The 18,029-nt window shown below is 36.8% G+C and overlaps 3 protein-coding genes across 3 annotated transcripts; 1 reads left to right on the top strand and 2 right to left on the bottom strand.

The window, feature by feature from the left end:
* Nucleotides 1-1,064: 1,064 nt before the first annotated feature.
* aarsd1 (alanyl-tRNA synthetase domain containing 1) lies at nt 1,065-6,504 on the bottom strand. The gene is made up of 12 exons (XM_079260727.1): nt 6,370-6,504; nt 4,656-4,784; nt 4,396-4,555; nt 4,258-4,315; nt 4,022-4,178; nt 3,796-3,912; nt 1,940-2,070; nt 1,780-1,846; nt 1,603-1,694; nt 1,459-1,513; nt 1,288-1,382; nt 1,065-1,205 (listed from the first exon to the last, which is right to left on the bottom strand). The coding sequence occupies exons 1-12, from the start codon at nt 6,406-6,408 to the stop codon at nt 1,067-1,069; spliced, it is 1,239 nt and encodes a 412-aa protein (XP_079116853.1). The 5' UTR covers nt 6,409-6,504; the 3' UTR covers nt 1,065-1,066.
* A 518-nt stretch (nt 6,505-7,022) lies between these two features.
* ptges3l (prostaglandin E synthase 3 like) lies at nt 7,023-9,190 on the bottom strand. The gene is made up of 7 exons (XM_079261390.1): nt 9,029-9,190; nt 8,817-8,930; nt 8,647-8,713; nt 8,419-8,517; nt 8,150-8,239; nt 7,968-8,030; nt 7,023-7,772 (listed from the first exon to the last, which is right to left on the bottom strand). The coding sequence occupies exons 1-7, from the start codon at nt 9,061-9,063 to the stop codon at nt 7,764-7,766; spliced, it is 477 nt and encodes a 158-aa protein (XP_079117516.1). The 5' UTR covers nt 9,064-9,190; the 3' UTR covers nt 7,023-7,763.
* Nucleotides 9,191-10,042: 852 nt separating this feature from the next.
* On the top strand, nt 10,043-16,943 carry kat7b (K(lysine) acetyltransferase 7b). The gene is made up of 14 exons (XM_079261090.1): nt 10,043-10,180; nt 11,002-11,152; nt 11,234-11,482; nt 11,621-11,703; nt 12,012-12,095; nt 12,219-12,317; nt 12,448-12,558; nt 13,201-13,392; nt 13,787-13,876; nt 13,991-14,131; nt 14,282-14,375; nt 15,180-15,326; nt 15,507-15,613; nt 15,980-16,943. The coding sequence occupies exons 1-14, from the start codon at nt 10,163-10,165 to the stop codon at nt 16,079-16,081; spliced, it is 1,668 nt and encodes a 555-aa protein (XP_079117216.1). The 5' UTR covers nt 10,043-10,162; the 3' UTR covers nt 16,082-16,943.
* Nucleotides 16,944-18,029: the final 1,086 nt, after the last annotated feature.

Below are 18,029 nucleotides of genomic sequence, written 5' to 3'. Positions count from 1 at the left end.
CATTTAGATGTTTGGTTATTTTGTATATTGTATTGTCAAATGTTAATTAAACATGACACTTTAAACTAGTTTAAAGGTGTGTTTTGGTTTCCTTCTTTAGAGAAATGTATTGTTTGTGTACCAATAGCTAATTCTGTCCCTGATTTTCCATATGAAGTCAATACATCTGTAGAGTGGGCTGAGAGTTAACTTAAATTGACATTTATTACTTATATGTATAGAACATATTGTACAGAATGACCAACTATACACATTTTCAAGATAAAATTATTTGCATATCTCCTTGAATATAACATCATATCCTCCTCTACCCCAAATATTTAAAGGTGCAATATTAAAGATGGTAAGTTTTAAAATCTTTAATATTCATGTATTTACAGAGAGAGAAGAAACAGTTGCTACAATGTTGTGTTAAAGACATTTGTGTTTTGTAGCAAATGGAAATCACTAAAATGAGCAGGCAGTCCAGCTAGTATAAGCTCCGTCTTTGTAATACAACAAGATGGGACAGCGAGTCCACGTGGCTTTTGGTTAACCTGCAACCTGCATGAAGCAGCACTACAGACTTAATTTTTCTTTTCTGCTGTTTATGATTCCAACCACTTCTTCATCATATTGAAGGACAGGTAATCGATAGGCCCTTTTATGTACGACTCCTCTATGTTGCACATTGGTGTTATGTGTAAAAGTGTAGAGGCATAATGGTGGAGCTGGGAGTAGATCTTTTGCAAAAATCTGTCTGAGAAACAAGACCAGAACACACCGAAGGGAACAGGGCTTTCTGCAGAAATGCAGAGCTACCATAAAAAATAGCCACACTAACCAATGATGCCATCATCACTGATTCCATGACAACAGCTTAATAAGAAAGAATATCAGGTTGGACCACCTCTGTTTGACGAATAATTTACCGAGGCGGATTAGTCGTGTATTTACCAGTATGTATGCAGCATGACTAAAGCAGACGGTCTTAAATCATTTCAATGTTGCAGCAGTGCCTAAATCTTCTGCAATGATTTAGTAACTGAGAAATAAAATATGTTCTTTTATTGAATGATTGCTGGGTTTATTCTTCCTCTGAAGTGCGATGTTTGCAGAGCTGCATCAGCAACGCCTCCACCTCTCCTCTCCGTGCCAGGCTGTTTGCTTTGCCTTGGAAACGCCCATTCTTCCCCGCACCCTTCCCTTGTAGCAACTCTAAAACCCTGGAGAACACATAAGGTGCATTCATTGTATGTTTAAGATTTTACAACTGGACGTGTCTACATGTTTGGTGGGGTTTCTTACTGTGGTCCCATCTCTGTCACTGGTCCACTGGGTCCAGCAAGGAGAAACAAACCAGGTCCCTTTTCCTCACCAACAGTCAGGAAAACCAAAGTTTCCTAAAAGCAAACAAAGCAGGGGATGAGAAAACTATTCATCTGCAAATACAGGGAACAAGTCAGGCTGTGATCTTACCTCTGTGTTTATTTCATTGGCAATGATATTCATAAACTCATTATCACCCTCCTTTCTGTAGGAAGAGAGGATCAACTTTTATTCATACTTAAATTTATGCATTAGTTAGATTAAATCTCTAAAAGTGGAAGTAAAACTGCTTACTTGTGCAAGCTGAAGAAGTTGTCCCTTTGAGGGTCGTTCTTAAAGTTCTGAGCAATGAGGACTGCCATATCACGAAGCAGGCTCAGGTTAGTCTGGCAAGACAGTTTTGTAATGATTGGAGAGCCCATGCAGCAAGTCATAAAGTGGAGAAAATAACTCCTGAAGAAGTTCTCTTACTTTTTGTAGAAGCTTTGCAGACTTCTGCAACTTGTCAACAGCCTCGACATGCTCATCCGGTCCTGTCCTGTTGGATCATGGCAAAGATTTAGTCACTTCCAGCTTTGTGGATGACTTTAACTCACACTGGGGTTTATGAAGACTCATAATTTGGTCTTACTTCAAAAGAGACACCAGTGATCTCTCTGTGCTGTAACTTTTCTCTGCATACTTCAGGACCCTGTTTCCTGCCAAAAAGATCAGGTTGGTTTTGTTTTTCTTTCCTTTCTCAGTTCCCAGCAGTTTTATGACCTAAAATCCAGATAAAAATAAATGAAGAACACGATAATGACATATTCAAATCACATGAGATACACTTTACAATACAACTATATATATACACTATTCACAAAAAGTTAGGGATATTCAGCTTTTGGGTGAAATTTCACAACAAGCCTAAAATGCATTCAAACCTGTACAGGTGAACTTAATGTGATCTTCTCTAAGCTTTTAAATGCACATGTCCAACTGTTAAATGTTTCAATAAATTTTGCACAAGTTGCTGTTCTCTAACAAGGAGCTTAACGGCAAAAATCCCGGCAGGTGTGTGATCCTTGAATTGACCAATAAATGTCCTGGTTCAATTAGAGCTGGTGTTTAAACAGTTGTCCTCATCATGCTGTTCACATTTTGACATCATGAGACCAAGACGACACCTAACAATGGAACAACAGTCCCTCGCCATTGCGATGCTTCAAACAGGACGTTCTCAGACAGAAGTGGCCACTGAGCTTGGAGTGTCACAGAGTGTCATCAGCAGGTTGCAACAGAGATATGGAGAGACTGGAAGAGTCACAGAAAGGCCTAGAAGTGGACGTCCTTTGGCCACATCCCGTGCTGATGACCGCTACATTGTGAACACTGCCCTGAGAAACCGGATGATGAATGCCACTCAACTCCAGGCACGTTTAAGAGAGGTGAGAGGCACCCAAGTGTCACGTCAGACCATTCGAAACCGTTTCCATCAGCGTGGTCTGCGTGCTAGACGACCTGCACGGGTACCTGACCACACCACCAGGCACAGGCATCATCGTCTTGCGTGGGTCAGGGAGCATTTACGCTGGACGAGGAACCAGTGGGCCTCAGTGCTGTTCTCTGATGAAAGTCGATTCACACTGAGCAGAAATGATGGCCGGCAACGATGTTGGAGACGTCAGGGAGAGCGCTATGCATCAGCCACTGTTGTCACCAGGCGAGCTTTTGGTGGTGGCGGTGTTACAGTGTGGGCAGGGGTGTCCACTTGGTACAGAACTGCCCTACACTTTGTGAATGGTACAGTGACAAGCCCATACTACCTGAATAACATCATTAATCCAGTGATTGTGCCCCTACATGAACAGCACAGGCCTAATTTCATCTTCATGGACGACAATGCTCCTGCTCATCGAGGCCGCATCATCAGGGAACGGCTGTTGGAGACTGGTGTACCTCAAATGGAATGGCCTGCACTCTCTCCAGACCTGAATCCCATTGAAAACCTGTGGGATCAGCTGAGCCGTCGTGTAGAGGCTCAAGACCCTGCACCCCAGAACCTCAATGACCTGAGGGCTGCCCTTCAAGAAGAGTGGGATGCCATGCCTCAGCAGGCAATAAGTTGCCTTGTGAACAGCATGAGACGTTGTTGTCAAGCTGTAATTGATGCTCAAGGGCACATGACGAGATATTGAGACGTTCAAATTTTTTGTTGTGGTGTAACTACCATTGTTGTTACCTTTTGTGTTGAATGAATTTTTTGAGATGAGGAAATCAGTAGAGTATCCTTCTACTTAAATGTCTTACTTTTATCATATTATATATCACTGTAGCATGAACATATTGCATTTTCCATAAATTTCACCTGAAAGCCAAATATCCCTATATATATATATATATATATATATATATATATATATATATATGCGAATAACTTTTAGTCTGATTCCTTACAACAGAAATTACAAACTAATTACAAATATGTGTTTCTGTATAAAGCTGTACCTGCAGATGGCTGAGGTTAGACACATGAGTTCCACAGCACATATTAGCATCGATGCCATTTATATCAATAATCCGAACAGGTCCTGCATGGTCCTCTGGCAGCCCTCGGCTCCTCACCTAATTTACAAACACAAGCATCTTATGTACTACAGTGTGCAGTTCATGTAAAGTCTAATCTTAGTGTAGATAATAAACATTGGCAATATATTTTGTCTATGGTAAGCACCTTTTCCACAGTAGGGTCATCAATGGAGAGAAGTTGCACAGTCACAGGGATGTGAGCTCTGATCTTCTCATTGATGATTTCCTCCAGTTCCTGCAGCTGCGCTGGTTTCACACTAGTAGTGTCTAGCTCAATGCTGCTTCTCTGACGACCCAGTTCCCTGTAAAAAGCACACAGAATAGGTAAATGCACAAGTCTGATATGAAACAGGGAAAACAACGTGTGCAGTGGTGAAATACCAGGATGTGGTCTTGTATCCAAACATTGTGTCTGCCAAAGCTGTGATCAGATGCTGACCTAAGAGGCAAGATAGACTGAAATAACAGCTATGATGTGCATTCAGAGTTAAATCTAAACAAAGAACAACTTATCCTTACCTGAGTGTTGCTGCATATGATCAAACCTCCTTTCCCAATCCACCTTAATGTGCACCTCCTGACCCACTTCCAGAGGAGAGGGCACGAAATGTACAGCATCCGGTCCTTGTCTCGTCACCCTCAAGACTGGAACCTCGTTGATCAGTCCATGATCATCTGGCTGATTGAGAATAAAATATTTTATCTGTTATGGCTCACTGATGGGACATGCTTGATGCAAAAACATGATAGCAGGGTAGGATTTTAAATAACCAGCTTACCTGGCCACCTCCCTCAGGAAACAAGATGGTATCTTGGAGCTTAATACTGAAGCCTTTGACAGTTTCTTTCTTGCCATTCACCTCTTGCTTTAGTTCGGCAGGACTGCAGGATACCACAGAGGTAACAAACTAAAAGCAAAATGGACTCAGTTAAAATTTGAGCTCATATTGCAACATGTTTATAGCTCAGCTCTTTAAAGGTGGAGCAGGAAATCCTGGAAAAAGTTTTAAACGAGCTACATTTGTACCATTCAAAAGCCCAAAGCCCTTAATTCTGTTTTAAAGCATTTAGTTAACTGGGTACGGTGCGAGGAGGATTTTAAGCAATACAGTAAAAACTGATCCTGGAAAACATCGCCTACCCTTCTTTAACTGGATATAGGATGTGATTATTTTATGAAACTTAATTTGCCTTAGTTTTAAAATAGAATACTCTGACCTAAAACTAATACAAGCCAAAGTTTCTTTTTAAAACTAATAGTCTTTTAATTTCAATGTGACATTTCACTGCGTTCTTAAGACTTGATCACTACACACTATTCCAGCTCAGAGTACAAGACATTGATTGGTCAAACTGAAATGGATTATCCAATAGAAGAAATAATGCTTAAAATATAGTTTTTTTTTTAATTGAATAAACTTTAAATCTATTTTTTTTTAATGCAAAAACAATGTAATTCCTTTCTTACCATCTCAACTACCAAATGCAGATATGCATCATTTGATCATCCTTTTTTTTTTTACAGTAAGAGGGGAGAGATCTTAATGATTTTTTTTTTTTTTTAACTTGCTGACATTAGACCAATCTAATCCCGTTACTGATAATGGCCTTGTTTTTTTCTTTCTCTTCTTCCAAGAAATTTAACAATAATCGGCAGATTTTTATTCGTATTAAGACCTCCTTTAGGTTGGATTTGTTCATGGCAGTATCTGTATTGCTTAAATATCATTATAATACGTTTGCCTTACAAATAAATATATACATCTTAAATGGCCATTTTCTGTGTAAAAATGAGCTGAACTGGTTTGGTTTTGGTTTGCCGGAAGGTTCTCAAAGTGGGTCATAGGGACTAAAGACAAACCAGTTAACAGCAAATGAAACCATAAAGCAGGCGTTCCTCGAGGGCCACTGTCCTGCAGGTTTTCCATGTTTCCCTGTTCCAAAACACCTGACTCAGACTGACCAGTCAAACTGCACAACTTTATTGGCTGTTGGATCCATTTATTGGAAGCCAGGTGCGTTGGAGCAGGGGTACATGGAAAACCTATAGGACAGTGGCCCTCGAGGACCAATTTTGGACACCCCTGCCATAAAGTATCATTAGCCAATCAAGCGACTGAAAACGCCCATTTTAATTGCTACACCTCTCGGGTCACATCAGGACAGACCTCTCACCGTGTCTGTGCGCTTTTATTACTGTTGCAACAAACTTCTGGATCATTCATTTGTGCTATTATGTGACATTAAGCCAACAAACAAACTTTAAGTATCGGCTGACTTAAAGGCACTGTCTGGGTGATTCAGAACGAGTGAAATACACAGATGAAATCTTTAAAAAATAGAATTGTGTCAAAGAAATTTAAAATTAAGTTAGCTTGATTGTTAGCAACTTCAACTGGCCGATGGCTTTGCAGCTGTTATAAAGATTCAGGGCAGGGAAATGCGGGGTAGGCTTTCTGTAAGTTTATGGCGTGTTATGTTGAAAAATCATACCTCTTTCATATAGCAATCTCGCTGACACTGAAATGCCATTCTGTGCAGCTGTAAAGGAAAGCCGCCTGCCGACCATACGAGTAAAGATCAGGTAAAGCGAAAGACTCGCAGCGCTGTGTGCAGCGTAGTACGGCTAGCGAGGTGGTCCAAACTTAGCAGTATCAACTTTTGTCTTTAGAACACATTAGGTGCACGTCATCATATTATTAATACATTAATTGGTCAAATATGAATGTACCATAGGAAAAAAAAATCACATTGAATTTTGATTATGATAATAACATTGAAAAAATATGTTAATACTACTATATGTTATTAAATATGTTATTACTTAGATTCAAATAAAAAATAAGTTATAAATGATTAATAAAGTTAGTTAAAATAATAAATTATAACAAATATAAAATATTATGTCTTCATTTGATTATATTTATTGGTGTTATACCAATTAGCCAGTAAACACTCACAGTAGCTATGATGAAAACAACAATAAATCCATGAATTTTGTAATAATATTGAGAGAAAAGTATGAGACAGAGAAATTATGAGAATTTAAATATTTTACCTTTAAATATATTAAACATCTTCAATTATCAAGCAGCAAAATTGTTGCAAGAATCCATAATATGTTGCTATATTATTACAATATCTGTAATTGTAATTATAATTATATTTTTATAATTTATTCCAAAAATTTATGGATATTAATCATGTTTGAAGGAAAAATACAGTTTTCATAAAAATACTGTGAAATCCTGTACATTGTAGTGATCAAAAGCGATTAAACTTTCCAATGTAATCTGTTTTTTTTGTTTTTTTTTAAGTCTTGTGGCAATAAAAAAATTAAAATCTCTACTTAAAGTGTTGAAACATCACATTTACCAAATTAATGAGTGAAATATCACATTATCAGTATCATATCAAATATCAGTTTCCATTTCTATTAACCATATCCAGACAGAACAATAATCAGTGTTTGAATTACATTAACCATTATTAAGTTATATTTTATTGTCTAACCCAAAAATGTAACAGACTACATTTACTTTGATTATTTTAATCTTGATCCCTGTTTTCATCAGGTATTTCACCTGCTTTCTCTATTGTTTTAACAACACTATGTGGAATAAACAATCCAACCCCATATTTATCTAACCAAATGTCTATTACTTAACCCCAAACAACATAACATTGAAACTATGTTAATGAAAATTGCTTTCTTTTTATTAAAATCATAAACAATTTGAAAAGGATCGATAAATAAGTATACAGAAAATATCATACAAGTAAAAACATTTAAAACAGTCATTCCACAGCAAATCAGCATTACATTTGGTATCCTGAGCCATAAATTTCTTTCTGCTTCCAGTACAGGTGACAAAGTGCTGTGAGTATCAGTCAGACTGTAGGGGAAGAAAACAGACAAATGTCAGTGCATTTATGACTTAAATTAAACCAGCATATTTTTCATTGAACCTCACAACACGTAAATGATCTCAAGCACTTTCAACAACAATAAGTTCCAGATAATATAATGGAGTCAAGTTTAAAAACAATTATTCATATTAGATTTTAAAAAAGAACCACAGAGTACTTACATCACTAAGATCCCCCATGTCTGGTGTTTCTCCTTTGTTACTCACAGCCATTTCTTGGATCATCTGAAAAGCCAAGCCAGTTGTTCACATACTCTCAGTGTCCAAGTATGCAGAAAAATTAGGATGTAAAACAATACCAGGAAATTTAGGTGATGTTTCTACTGGTCAATATGAATACTCACGTCCATGTATCTATCGTACTCTTCCTTTCCCTCATCTTCTTCATTCTCCCAGTCCCTCCAGTTATCAAAGTCCACAGAAATCCAGCTGGGCTACAGAAGAAGAATAGTACAACTCAGATTATTATTTACTAAAATACATGATCATACCTAGAATTAGTTGTAGACTGTCCTCAGACCACTTAACAGTACAAATACATATTAATTTTATATGAATAGGTGTGGATGTTTGATGATACAGTTTATAGGTACATCAGAATATTCAGACTTACTTTTGCCGGATCTTTCTGGAGTCGAGGCCATGCATAATCAGGTTTGAACTTCCTTAGCAAGACATTGATGGTACGATCATAGACTCTTTCTCTGGAGTCCTTGAACATAACACAAAAAACAAATGCTTCTCTTCAAGATTATAGTACAGTGTACAATACAATGTACACAGTGTATCAAATTACACACAGAAGACTAGCAATGAAGTCCTGAAACATTTGAAGGCTTACATTGATCTGGACTTTGTCATAGAAGTGCAGCTCATTGTAGAAGACATCATCAGTGTCATTTTTACAGCTGTTGGACAAACATGGCAGTATTGTCAAAGAATTAGTTGAATAAATCGCACCAGAGACAGACATAGATAGGGATTTTAGTAATGAAAATATCATGAACTTACCATAAAATCATTTTGTCTGGCTGGATATCAACTTGGACATCTTTAGGTTTATGAACCATAAAGTTGATTGTGACATATTTCTTTCTATCAAACCACAATGTGTGAGCTGGCTGGCTGTGGAGACAGGCATGTAGGAATCACATGATCATTTGCAAAAAGCTTGTGTGGGAGAAGTCACTTTTAGTGTCCAAAAAATAGCAGGCAGTACTTACCTCTCCTCTGGTCTGACAATTTTGGGTTTGTTCATTTTGATTCTTGCAAAAAAATTCAAATAAATGTTGCAATTTTGAGTTTTGTAATTCAATGGAAAGTAAGAACCGTGTGCCTCACTTCTGAAGCTATGTGCTTGAATGAAATGGTCAGGCCCAGGAAGCTATATATAGAGTGGTTGGTATCAGCTGCTGGGAGTCTTGCCTGTCACAGCCCCTTCCCTGCCCTTTATGGCCTGCCAGTAGAACACTCGGGAAAGCAGATGCATTTTCTGTGTTCTGCAATACACCTCTGACTAACCAGGTCCGTAAGAGGGTGGAGATGGGGGTGGGGAGACAGATTAGAAAAAAAAAAAGAAAAAGTCCATCTACCTGCATTTCTAACAATGAGCATAATGCATAACTAATGAACACATTTTTTCAATGGGTCTATTGCTGGAGAAGTTTAGTAATTTTTTTTTTAGTTTTTATCAGTTTGTACAAAAGATGGACACATTGATTTGGATGGTTGCACTTTTGTCATATTGTTGTATGGTTATTGTATATCATTGTGATGAAAAACCATTCACACTTACAACATTGACCCTGAAATGCAAAACATAAAAAAAAACAAAAAACGTTTCATTATGAAAAGACCAAGCACACAGGAAAAAGCACAACATACAACAAAGAAATAGATTAAAAAATTATTTGTAAAAAGAAAGAAAAACAAAAACAACAAATTGACATTGCACCACCAGAAACAGAATGCAACACAGACTACCATACAGTTAAAAACACAATTACTATTACTGTTGAATTACTATTGAATTTACTTTTGAGTATTAATAAAGTATTTTCCATTTCATTTAATTTAATTACTATTACAACAATATCATTATCTTTTAATCATATAATAAAATATAATGTCTGAATGACTTGGAACCTCCTGCTGGTCTGGAGGGGAATTGCATCTCACCGGAAATGCAATTCCCTGCTCGCTCTGTGCTAGGAATGTGGCGCGAGACGCCCGGCAAGCCTGTGTACATACAAAAAGAATTCATGAAAAAAAATCAATAATTAGTGTCTTTTGTCTTATATTATCTTTACTTCTTGTTACCATAAAAATCCCATGAGGTAGTGCTTATCAAAGAGAAAATGCCTCGCAGGAGACAGGTAAGAACAAATGTAGGTCGCACGAGAGGGTAGCTTTAGCTAAATTAGCTTCAATGTTTGCCTTTCTTTGGATGATGATGGACCAGAAGGTTCCACCGTATTCCATTAAAAACGCGACCATTTGACATCCTGAAAGCTCTGCACTAACTCTATATCTTCTTTTAGCCAAGTTGTATCTGGGTAAGAAATTAATTGAGAAAAAAATCTCAATTTCGCATATTTAAGAAGCGTTGATGAGCTGCTAAGCCAAAAGAAAGAAAAAAACTGTTAAATTCAGTATAACCAAATATTATTGATCAGGTGTATGTTGAATTTATTATCACTAAAATAACGTTGGCAAAGTTCAGTCTTATACAATTTCTTCTTGATAGCAAGTGTTGTGAAAGTACCACATTGAAAAACGCTACTTTTGTCATTTAGCTGTTGCTGACTGGCCCAGCAAAGCTAATGTATGCCTAACAATAACAATACGTACAAGTGCTATCTATATAGTCAGTTTTTTTTTTTTTTTTTTTTTTTTTAATGTATTTAGGATAAAAATAAAAACAACAACACATAAATAGTTTAGCGTTTATACCTAAAAATCTGTATAATAAACCTTTCAAATATCAGCTGGTTGGACATAAACATGCTTTTGATTCAGGCGTCATTTTCTTGGTTGAAGTAATCAAACAAGTCGAAAAGAAAAGTCATCATTCATAATTTACATAGCTGACACTTGATATTGCACACTAATGTACATTTTTTTCCATTATTTTGCAACAGTGCTGCATTAGTTTGTTGAGGTTTATTCTTGTTTGTGTTAATTTTCGTCTTGGCAGAGACCTATGGCTGGGAGTGGCTCAGATGGAACTGAAGACTCGGACTCTTCTGCTGAAAGGGAGCAAACCAACAGCTCAGAGAGTGATGGGAACATGTCCAAAAGACAGCGCCTCACCAGAGCTTCTACTCGCCTTAGCCAGAGCTCTCAGGGTTAGTCAGCATATCCCAATGAAGCTTGTTTTTAATTTAATCTATGACCTATTTTCAGTAGTTTGACTTCTCTTCCCTCAGATACACCAGACTTGAAGCGAGCTGTGGACCACGATGAATCTCCGCCATTGACGCCAACAGGAAATGCGCCCTCCTCTGAATCTGAGCTGGATATCTCCAGCCCCAATGCCTCTCATGATGAGAGTCAGGCCAAAGATCAGGCCAACAGAGACTCTGATAAAGATCTGTCACATCGACCCAAACGTCGCCGTTGTCACGAAACCTATAATTTCAACATGAAATGCCCAACCCCAGGCTGTAATTCCCTTGGTAAAGTTTCTTCCTCTTTTCAAATTTTAAGCTTGCGCTTTTTAAGGAGATCCCTGTCCTTTTGTTTTGGACATAGAATATGATGTATCTTCTTAGACCTCCTGTACTATTGACATAATATTTTTCTCAATTGTTTAGGCCATCTCACAGGAAAACACGAACGTCATTTTGCTGTATCAGGGTGCCCTCTTTACCACAATCTCTCCGCTGATGAGTGCAAGGTTGGTAACTTAAGTGACTAATATATTATTTTTTATTATTATTTATGTGCAAATTACAGGCAAGTAAGCAGGTGCAACATAAAGAAACTGGAGCACTTCACAACTCAGGTCTAAGCACTTAACACTTAGACCTACTGCATAAGAGACAGCTAATGCTAAATGGTATTGTTTTATTTTGTCATGAATACAAATGATAAGTGCATGTTTTTTATTTTGGTTTTTGATTCTTTAATTTTGCTGTGCACTTGTTTTTAGACTCAGGTGTGTGTAAATTCTGTATGTTTTGATACGTTGTTTTGTTTGGTCAGGTAAAAGCCGTCAGTCGAGAGAAACAGGAAGAGGAGGTGAAGACACAGGAAGAAAACAATGCACGGCATGCAACTCGTCACCAGGTAATCAGTGTTCTGTAGAATTTATACAAGCAGCTCCTTTAGTCTTCTATGTATTGCTGTTTTTACAGGCAAATTCTTTAATCATCAACAAAGGGATGCATTTATTTTTGTACTGATTTCCAGACACCAACACCAAAACAGAATAGGTACAAGGAGCAGGTTGCAGAAATCCGGAAGGGACGAAATTCTGGCCTGCAGAAGGAGCAGAAAGAGAAGCACATGGTACACTAGCAGCATCCCAACATATGTCATTGCTAAATGCCATCCCTGTGTTTTATAGTTATTATTGGTACTCCATTATGGAGCTGCTATCTTGTGCCACTTCTTGTTTGACCTTATGTTTGATCTAAAGGAACATCGACAGACACATGGCAACACCAGAGAGCCTCTTCTTGAGAACATCACAAGTGAATATGACTTGGAGCTGTTCAGGAAAGCCCAGGCCCGTGCATCTGAGGACCTGGTAATACGATGTATCATATTTACAGTTGTGCTCATATGTGTTCAGACCCTTTCATTAAAGAAAAGGCTGAATTTACAACAGTCACTCAAATAACTGGAGACTTAAAAAAGGAATAATAACTCAAAATTAGCAAAAATATAATTTAGTAATATAAGACACTGTTTTTTCATTTAATTGAATTGAAGAAAGAAAAACAAACAAACAAATTGGTCCTGGACAAATTAGAGCACTTTTCTGTTGAACAGTGGGACAAAATACCTGTCAACAGGTGCCGAAGTCTGACTGAGAGGAACAGAAAACACCTGACTGTAGCGGAAACATTAATGTATTGTTCAACAAAATATTAGTTTATGAGTGATGTAATATGTAATAAATTATCTTATTTGTTTGCTTTTGAAAAAAAATATTTCTATTGAACCAGAATTAGAAAATAATGTAATGATTTCATATTACTTTAGTCAATTTCAGCTTATTTTACAGGCTGCTGGTTTTTTTTTCCTTCTTTATTGAAATAGTATGAATAAATATAAGCCCAACTGTATCTGTTACTGTGGTTGTATTGTCACATTTCAATCCCTAGTTATTACAGTATTGCAGCTTCTGAATTTGCCCATCAGTGACAGTTTTTCTTCCCTCCTGCAGGAGAAGCTTCGTATCCAGGGTCAGATCACTGAGGGCAGTAACATGATCAAGACCATTGTATTTGGCCGCTACGAGCTGGACACGTGGTACCACTCCCCGTATCCTGAGGAGTACGCACGTCTCGGGCGGTTGTATGTGTGCGAGTTCTGTCTGAAGTACATGAAGAGCCAGACCATTCTCAGGCGACATATGGTGAGCTTTGGATTGTAATCACAAAAAAACCAGCTGTGACAATACTGATCATATGAAGCTGAATACTGCTCTGCCTTCATGAAACATATTTTATATAAAAAGAAATAAAAACCTGATGTAATGATTAATCATGTCCAACTTATAGTTAGAAAGTGTCGCATTCACATGTAAAGATTATCCATTATGATTTAGAAATCCAGTTCTTCACAACAGACACTTACCTGTATTATTTTGACATTTACCAAAAAAAACTCTTACTACATATTAAATAAAACTTTAAGGTGACAGGATATAATATATTATAATTTTACTGAGTTCTTTGGAAGTAACTTTCTTGTCTTAATTATTATTTGTGCAAATTTATTCATTTTGACATTTATTCCATAATTTCCAGGCTAAATGTGTGTGGAAACATCCTCCAGGAGATGAGGTGTACAGAAAATGCTCCATATCTGTGTTTGAAGTTGATGGCAAAAAGAATAAGGTAGGTAGACTGAGACTGGAAAAAATTCCCCTCCATTGATCCTCAGAGTTTGTAACCATTGTAGAAGAAGCCAAGTAAATTTTAAAGTCATTGTTAAAATAATTTTATTTCCAGATATACTGCCAGAACCTATGTCTACTTGCCAAGCTTTTCTTGGACCACAAAACACTTTACTACGACGTGGAGCCTTTTCTCTTCTACGTCATGACTGAGGCGGATAACACTGGCTGTCATTTAGTTGGATATTTTTCCAAGGTAAATGGAAAAACAGCGGCACGGCCATATTACAAGCAGATTTTTTAAATGATGAATTTGTGCTTAAAATATCAACATTATTTGTAAATTTTTCATTTTCACCACAGAAGCATCTAAAGCATTATTTTTTTTCTATTTTGTTGCATCAAGGAGAAGAATTCCTTCCTGAACTACAACGTGTCTTGTATCCTGACGATGCCACAATACATGAGGCAGGGCTTTGGCAAGATGCTCATTGATTTCAGTATGTATATTTTATCAGATTATTTCTTCCAGTTTTAGCTGTGTTTACTCTGTTTAAAGAGAATAAATATTCCATAAAGTATATTTAGAAAGAAATTTTTTGTTTTTCAATGTCAGCGCTGTACATTATGTTAAATATTGTGCCGTATAGTAAAGAATTATATGATTTAGAAAATTTTGGATCTATTTTTGTATTTTGTTACATATGCTTGTCTGTTTCTATTTGTCAACAACTTGGTTTTGGAATCTTTTGCTAACATATGAAAACAAAGCGAAAGCTGAAATATTCTTTTTACATAAGTATTTTTAACTTTATCTTAGTACAGAGATAAACAAACTGTAGTGTTGGTCGTTTCATGTCCTGTAGCGACATACTTGTGGGTTTGGCACACCTTTCCTTTTGAAGTTTCTCATGTTTTTAACAGAAACATTTAAGGGAATCCATGTTGGATGGAGAGCAGAATTGCAATGTAGTTTCCATAGAGCTGGGATCCTCAACTTTTGTCCTCAAGAGCTACTGTCTTGCAGGTTTTACATGTTTCCTTACAACAGCAGGCCTCGCTCAAAGAAAAAGCTCTGCATAAGCCGGTTAATGGTTGTTAAATGGACTTGGTTGTATTGCATCAGGGGAACATATAAAACCTGCAGGATAGTCACTCACGAGGACTGGAAATGGAGATCCCTACTTTTGAAATGTGCTTCTGGTTTTTGTTACAGAATCCTAAAGTCTGGAACAGTTCTGTATAATCTATTTTCTTTCCATTGTTTTTCATCTTTTTTGCTGCTGACTTCCTGCTTTGTTCAGGTTACTTGCTGTCCAAAGTGGAGGAGAAAGTGGGCTCACCTGAGAGACCGCTGTCTGATTTGGGCCTCATCAGCTACCGTAGTTATTGGAAGGAAGTGTTACTCAGATACATGTACAACTTTCAAGGCAAGGAAATCTCCATCAAAGGTGAGTGAGAAAACTTTAAAACTGTTTTTCTTCATAGAACATGAAAACAAACAATGCATTAGTGTCAACACACAGAAACTTTTTTTTTTTACCACGTTAGAAGATTCACTTCCATTTATTCAAGACAGGAGCCACACACACTGAACATATTTTCTGTTTTAATGCTTGCTTGATGCACAGAGATCAGCCAGGAAACTGCAGTCAATCCAGTGGACATTGTGAGCACTCTGCAGTCTCTTCAGATGCTGAAGTATTGGAAGGGAAAGCACTTAGTATTGAAGCGACAGGTAAGACAGACTGACAGGTCAGACTGTGTTTCCTTTATTGTTTTTACTCTTCCTTTGTTGCTCTAAATGGAAATAAATTCAGGAATCTGAAAATGGTTCAAATGTATTTTGTTCAGATAATCTAATAAAAACAATTCAAGCTTATTATGTTTTTTTTTTTTGTTGGTTTTTTTTTTTTTTTTTTTTTTTTTTTTTTTTTACCTCTTAACTATCATCTAAAAGTAGATAAACAATATTGTAGTCATTTTTTTCTTTGCCTTCTACCAAATTAATACCTTGTTTTTTATGTTGTTTTTTTAACTAAAGAAATTATACCTTTTTATTCATTCTCAAATATGACAATTTGATTATTTGCCTTCGTCACAGGACCTGATCGATGAGTGGAAAGCAAAGGAGATCAAACGAGGTAATAGCAACAAGACCATAGACCCTAGCTCGCTAAAATGGACCCCTCCCAAAGGGACATGAACACTCGGATCCTCGGGCTACTGGGAAAACTCACCTCCAGCCTCACAAGCCACAAGTAGCCTAGACCTATGAACTGTCAGTAAAGATCAGTGTTCTGTTTATTTGATGTTTTTATCCAGTTAATACCCCTGTGTTCCCTTGTCGTGACTTTTTTTTTTTTTTTTTTTTTTACACACACTTTTATATTTTACTTTCCATTTCTATCTTCCACATCATACGTTCCAAGTCAAATGTTTGTTAACTCATTGTGAGAAACGTAAAGGTAGAGATTCTGTTTGTTATAAAGCTGCTTACGTCTGCTTAGCTCTGAATGTTAAATGATTAACGATGAAGTGTGGTGGATAACATGAATGTTTTGCTTTGCTGATTCCTGCATTTGTCAGAAATTACAGGTCATTTGTATTTCATTTAAGCAACATGAATTATAAAGCTGGTCGATGCTCCTGTTTGGGGTTAATACAGAAATTGTTGGCATGAACTGTACCAGGGTAATTTTTTTTTTTTTTTTTTTTTAGAAAAATGATTGTGGTATTTTTTTCTTTGGTTGTAAAGCTGTATAGATTTTTTGTAGCTTCATTAATACAGGAGTTGTTCCCATTCCTCTGATGAACCTGCCAAATGATAAAGAAAAAAGATGAGCTCAGATATTTTTAATGAGTTTAGAATTGAAATTAGCACCACTGTTAGGATGCACATAGAAATAACACAACCTCAGGTTTTTCTACTGATACAATCATACTTTGCCTGTATGGTTTCTCTGAAACCTGGATCTCAGTTGCTGTTGCAGATGGAGTCACTCTGGTAAATAATTCTGTAATAAACAGAAAACGTCTGAATGGGATTGTCTGCCTTGTGCTTTTAATCATAGCTGTCAAGTGTGTACTAGCAATTTTAAACTTTCATATCAATAAAGCTGACTTGATATTTTCAAATATTGTTCTGTCTCGTAGTGATGTTGCTCACCTCCACTGGAAATGCTTCTTCCCATCAAGCCCACAAACACCTCTCCTTTATTTCCTACATGAGAAAGATGATTGATACATTTACAAAAATGAAGAATTTACAAATTACAGCCATAAATAAAATTTTACCAAGGGAAACTTTTACTGTTATTTGATTGGAAGTCGCGTTACTCACGTCTTTTTACTTGAAATGGTTTCTTTGTAGCTGCAAGGAAGTAAAAATATTTATCATCACTCCCTCAGGTTATACATTATTGACATAAATATGCATCACAGCAGTTGAGTTTATGCAGGAATTTTTCTGAAGGCTACCTGAACGTTTCCCCATAAGTCCATAAAAGCGAAGAGCCTTAGATCTTTTCATCAGACTGTCTATGGGACTGATCAGATCTGCGTCCATTGACTCATTCTGTCAGATGGAAAACATTTTTTCTTTGTAACACTGGTTTTGAAAAGGTAACTTATTCAGATAGAAGCTCAATTTAATACTTCTACTACAAATCTGTGGGTCTCACCTGCCAGTCTCTGGACAGTCTCCTCTCCTCTGCACAACAAGACAGTCCCTTAAAGGTCTGCACCAGCGCACAAAAAGCCATAATGACAAGTTGGATTTTCCAGTTATCCATTTCTTGACCAAGGTGAGATGTTTTAGCTCTGCTTCTCTTCAATTAAAGCAATATATTGTAGTTGAAAAAGGCTAAAACATACATGTATAGATATTTATACTTGATGATGCTCAGATGGGATAAAATATTCGATTATTTGGGCTTCTAGGTTGTATTTATACTTCTAAACGCCTCCGCAATTCAAGACCCCTCCCCTATAATCATGCTATGCACTTATCTCCCTTGGATCTAAATTCATAGAGGGCTTTGTTTTCACCACATATTTTGGAATTGTTAACGAACAAAAATCTTTATCTAGCGAAAGTAAACAAAGGTTAGGACTTATAAAACATACTACTTTATAGCTGTGAATGAAATGTC

Source organism: Telmatherina bonti (genome assembly GCF_933228915.1).
Source record: "Telmatherina bonti genome assembly, chromosome: 21".
Lineage (NCBI taxonomy): Eukaryota > Metazoa > Chordata > Actinopteri > Atheriniformes > Telmatherinidae > Telmatherina > Telmatherina bonti.
This window is presented reverse-complemented; position numbering and strand designations above follow the sequence as displayed.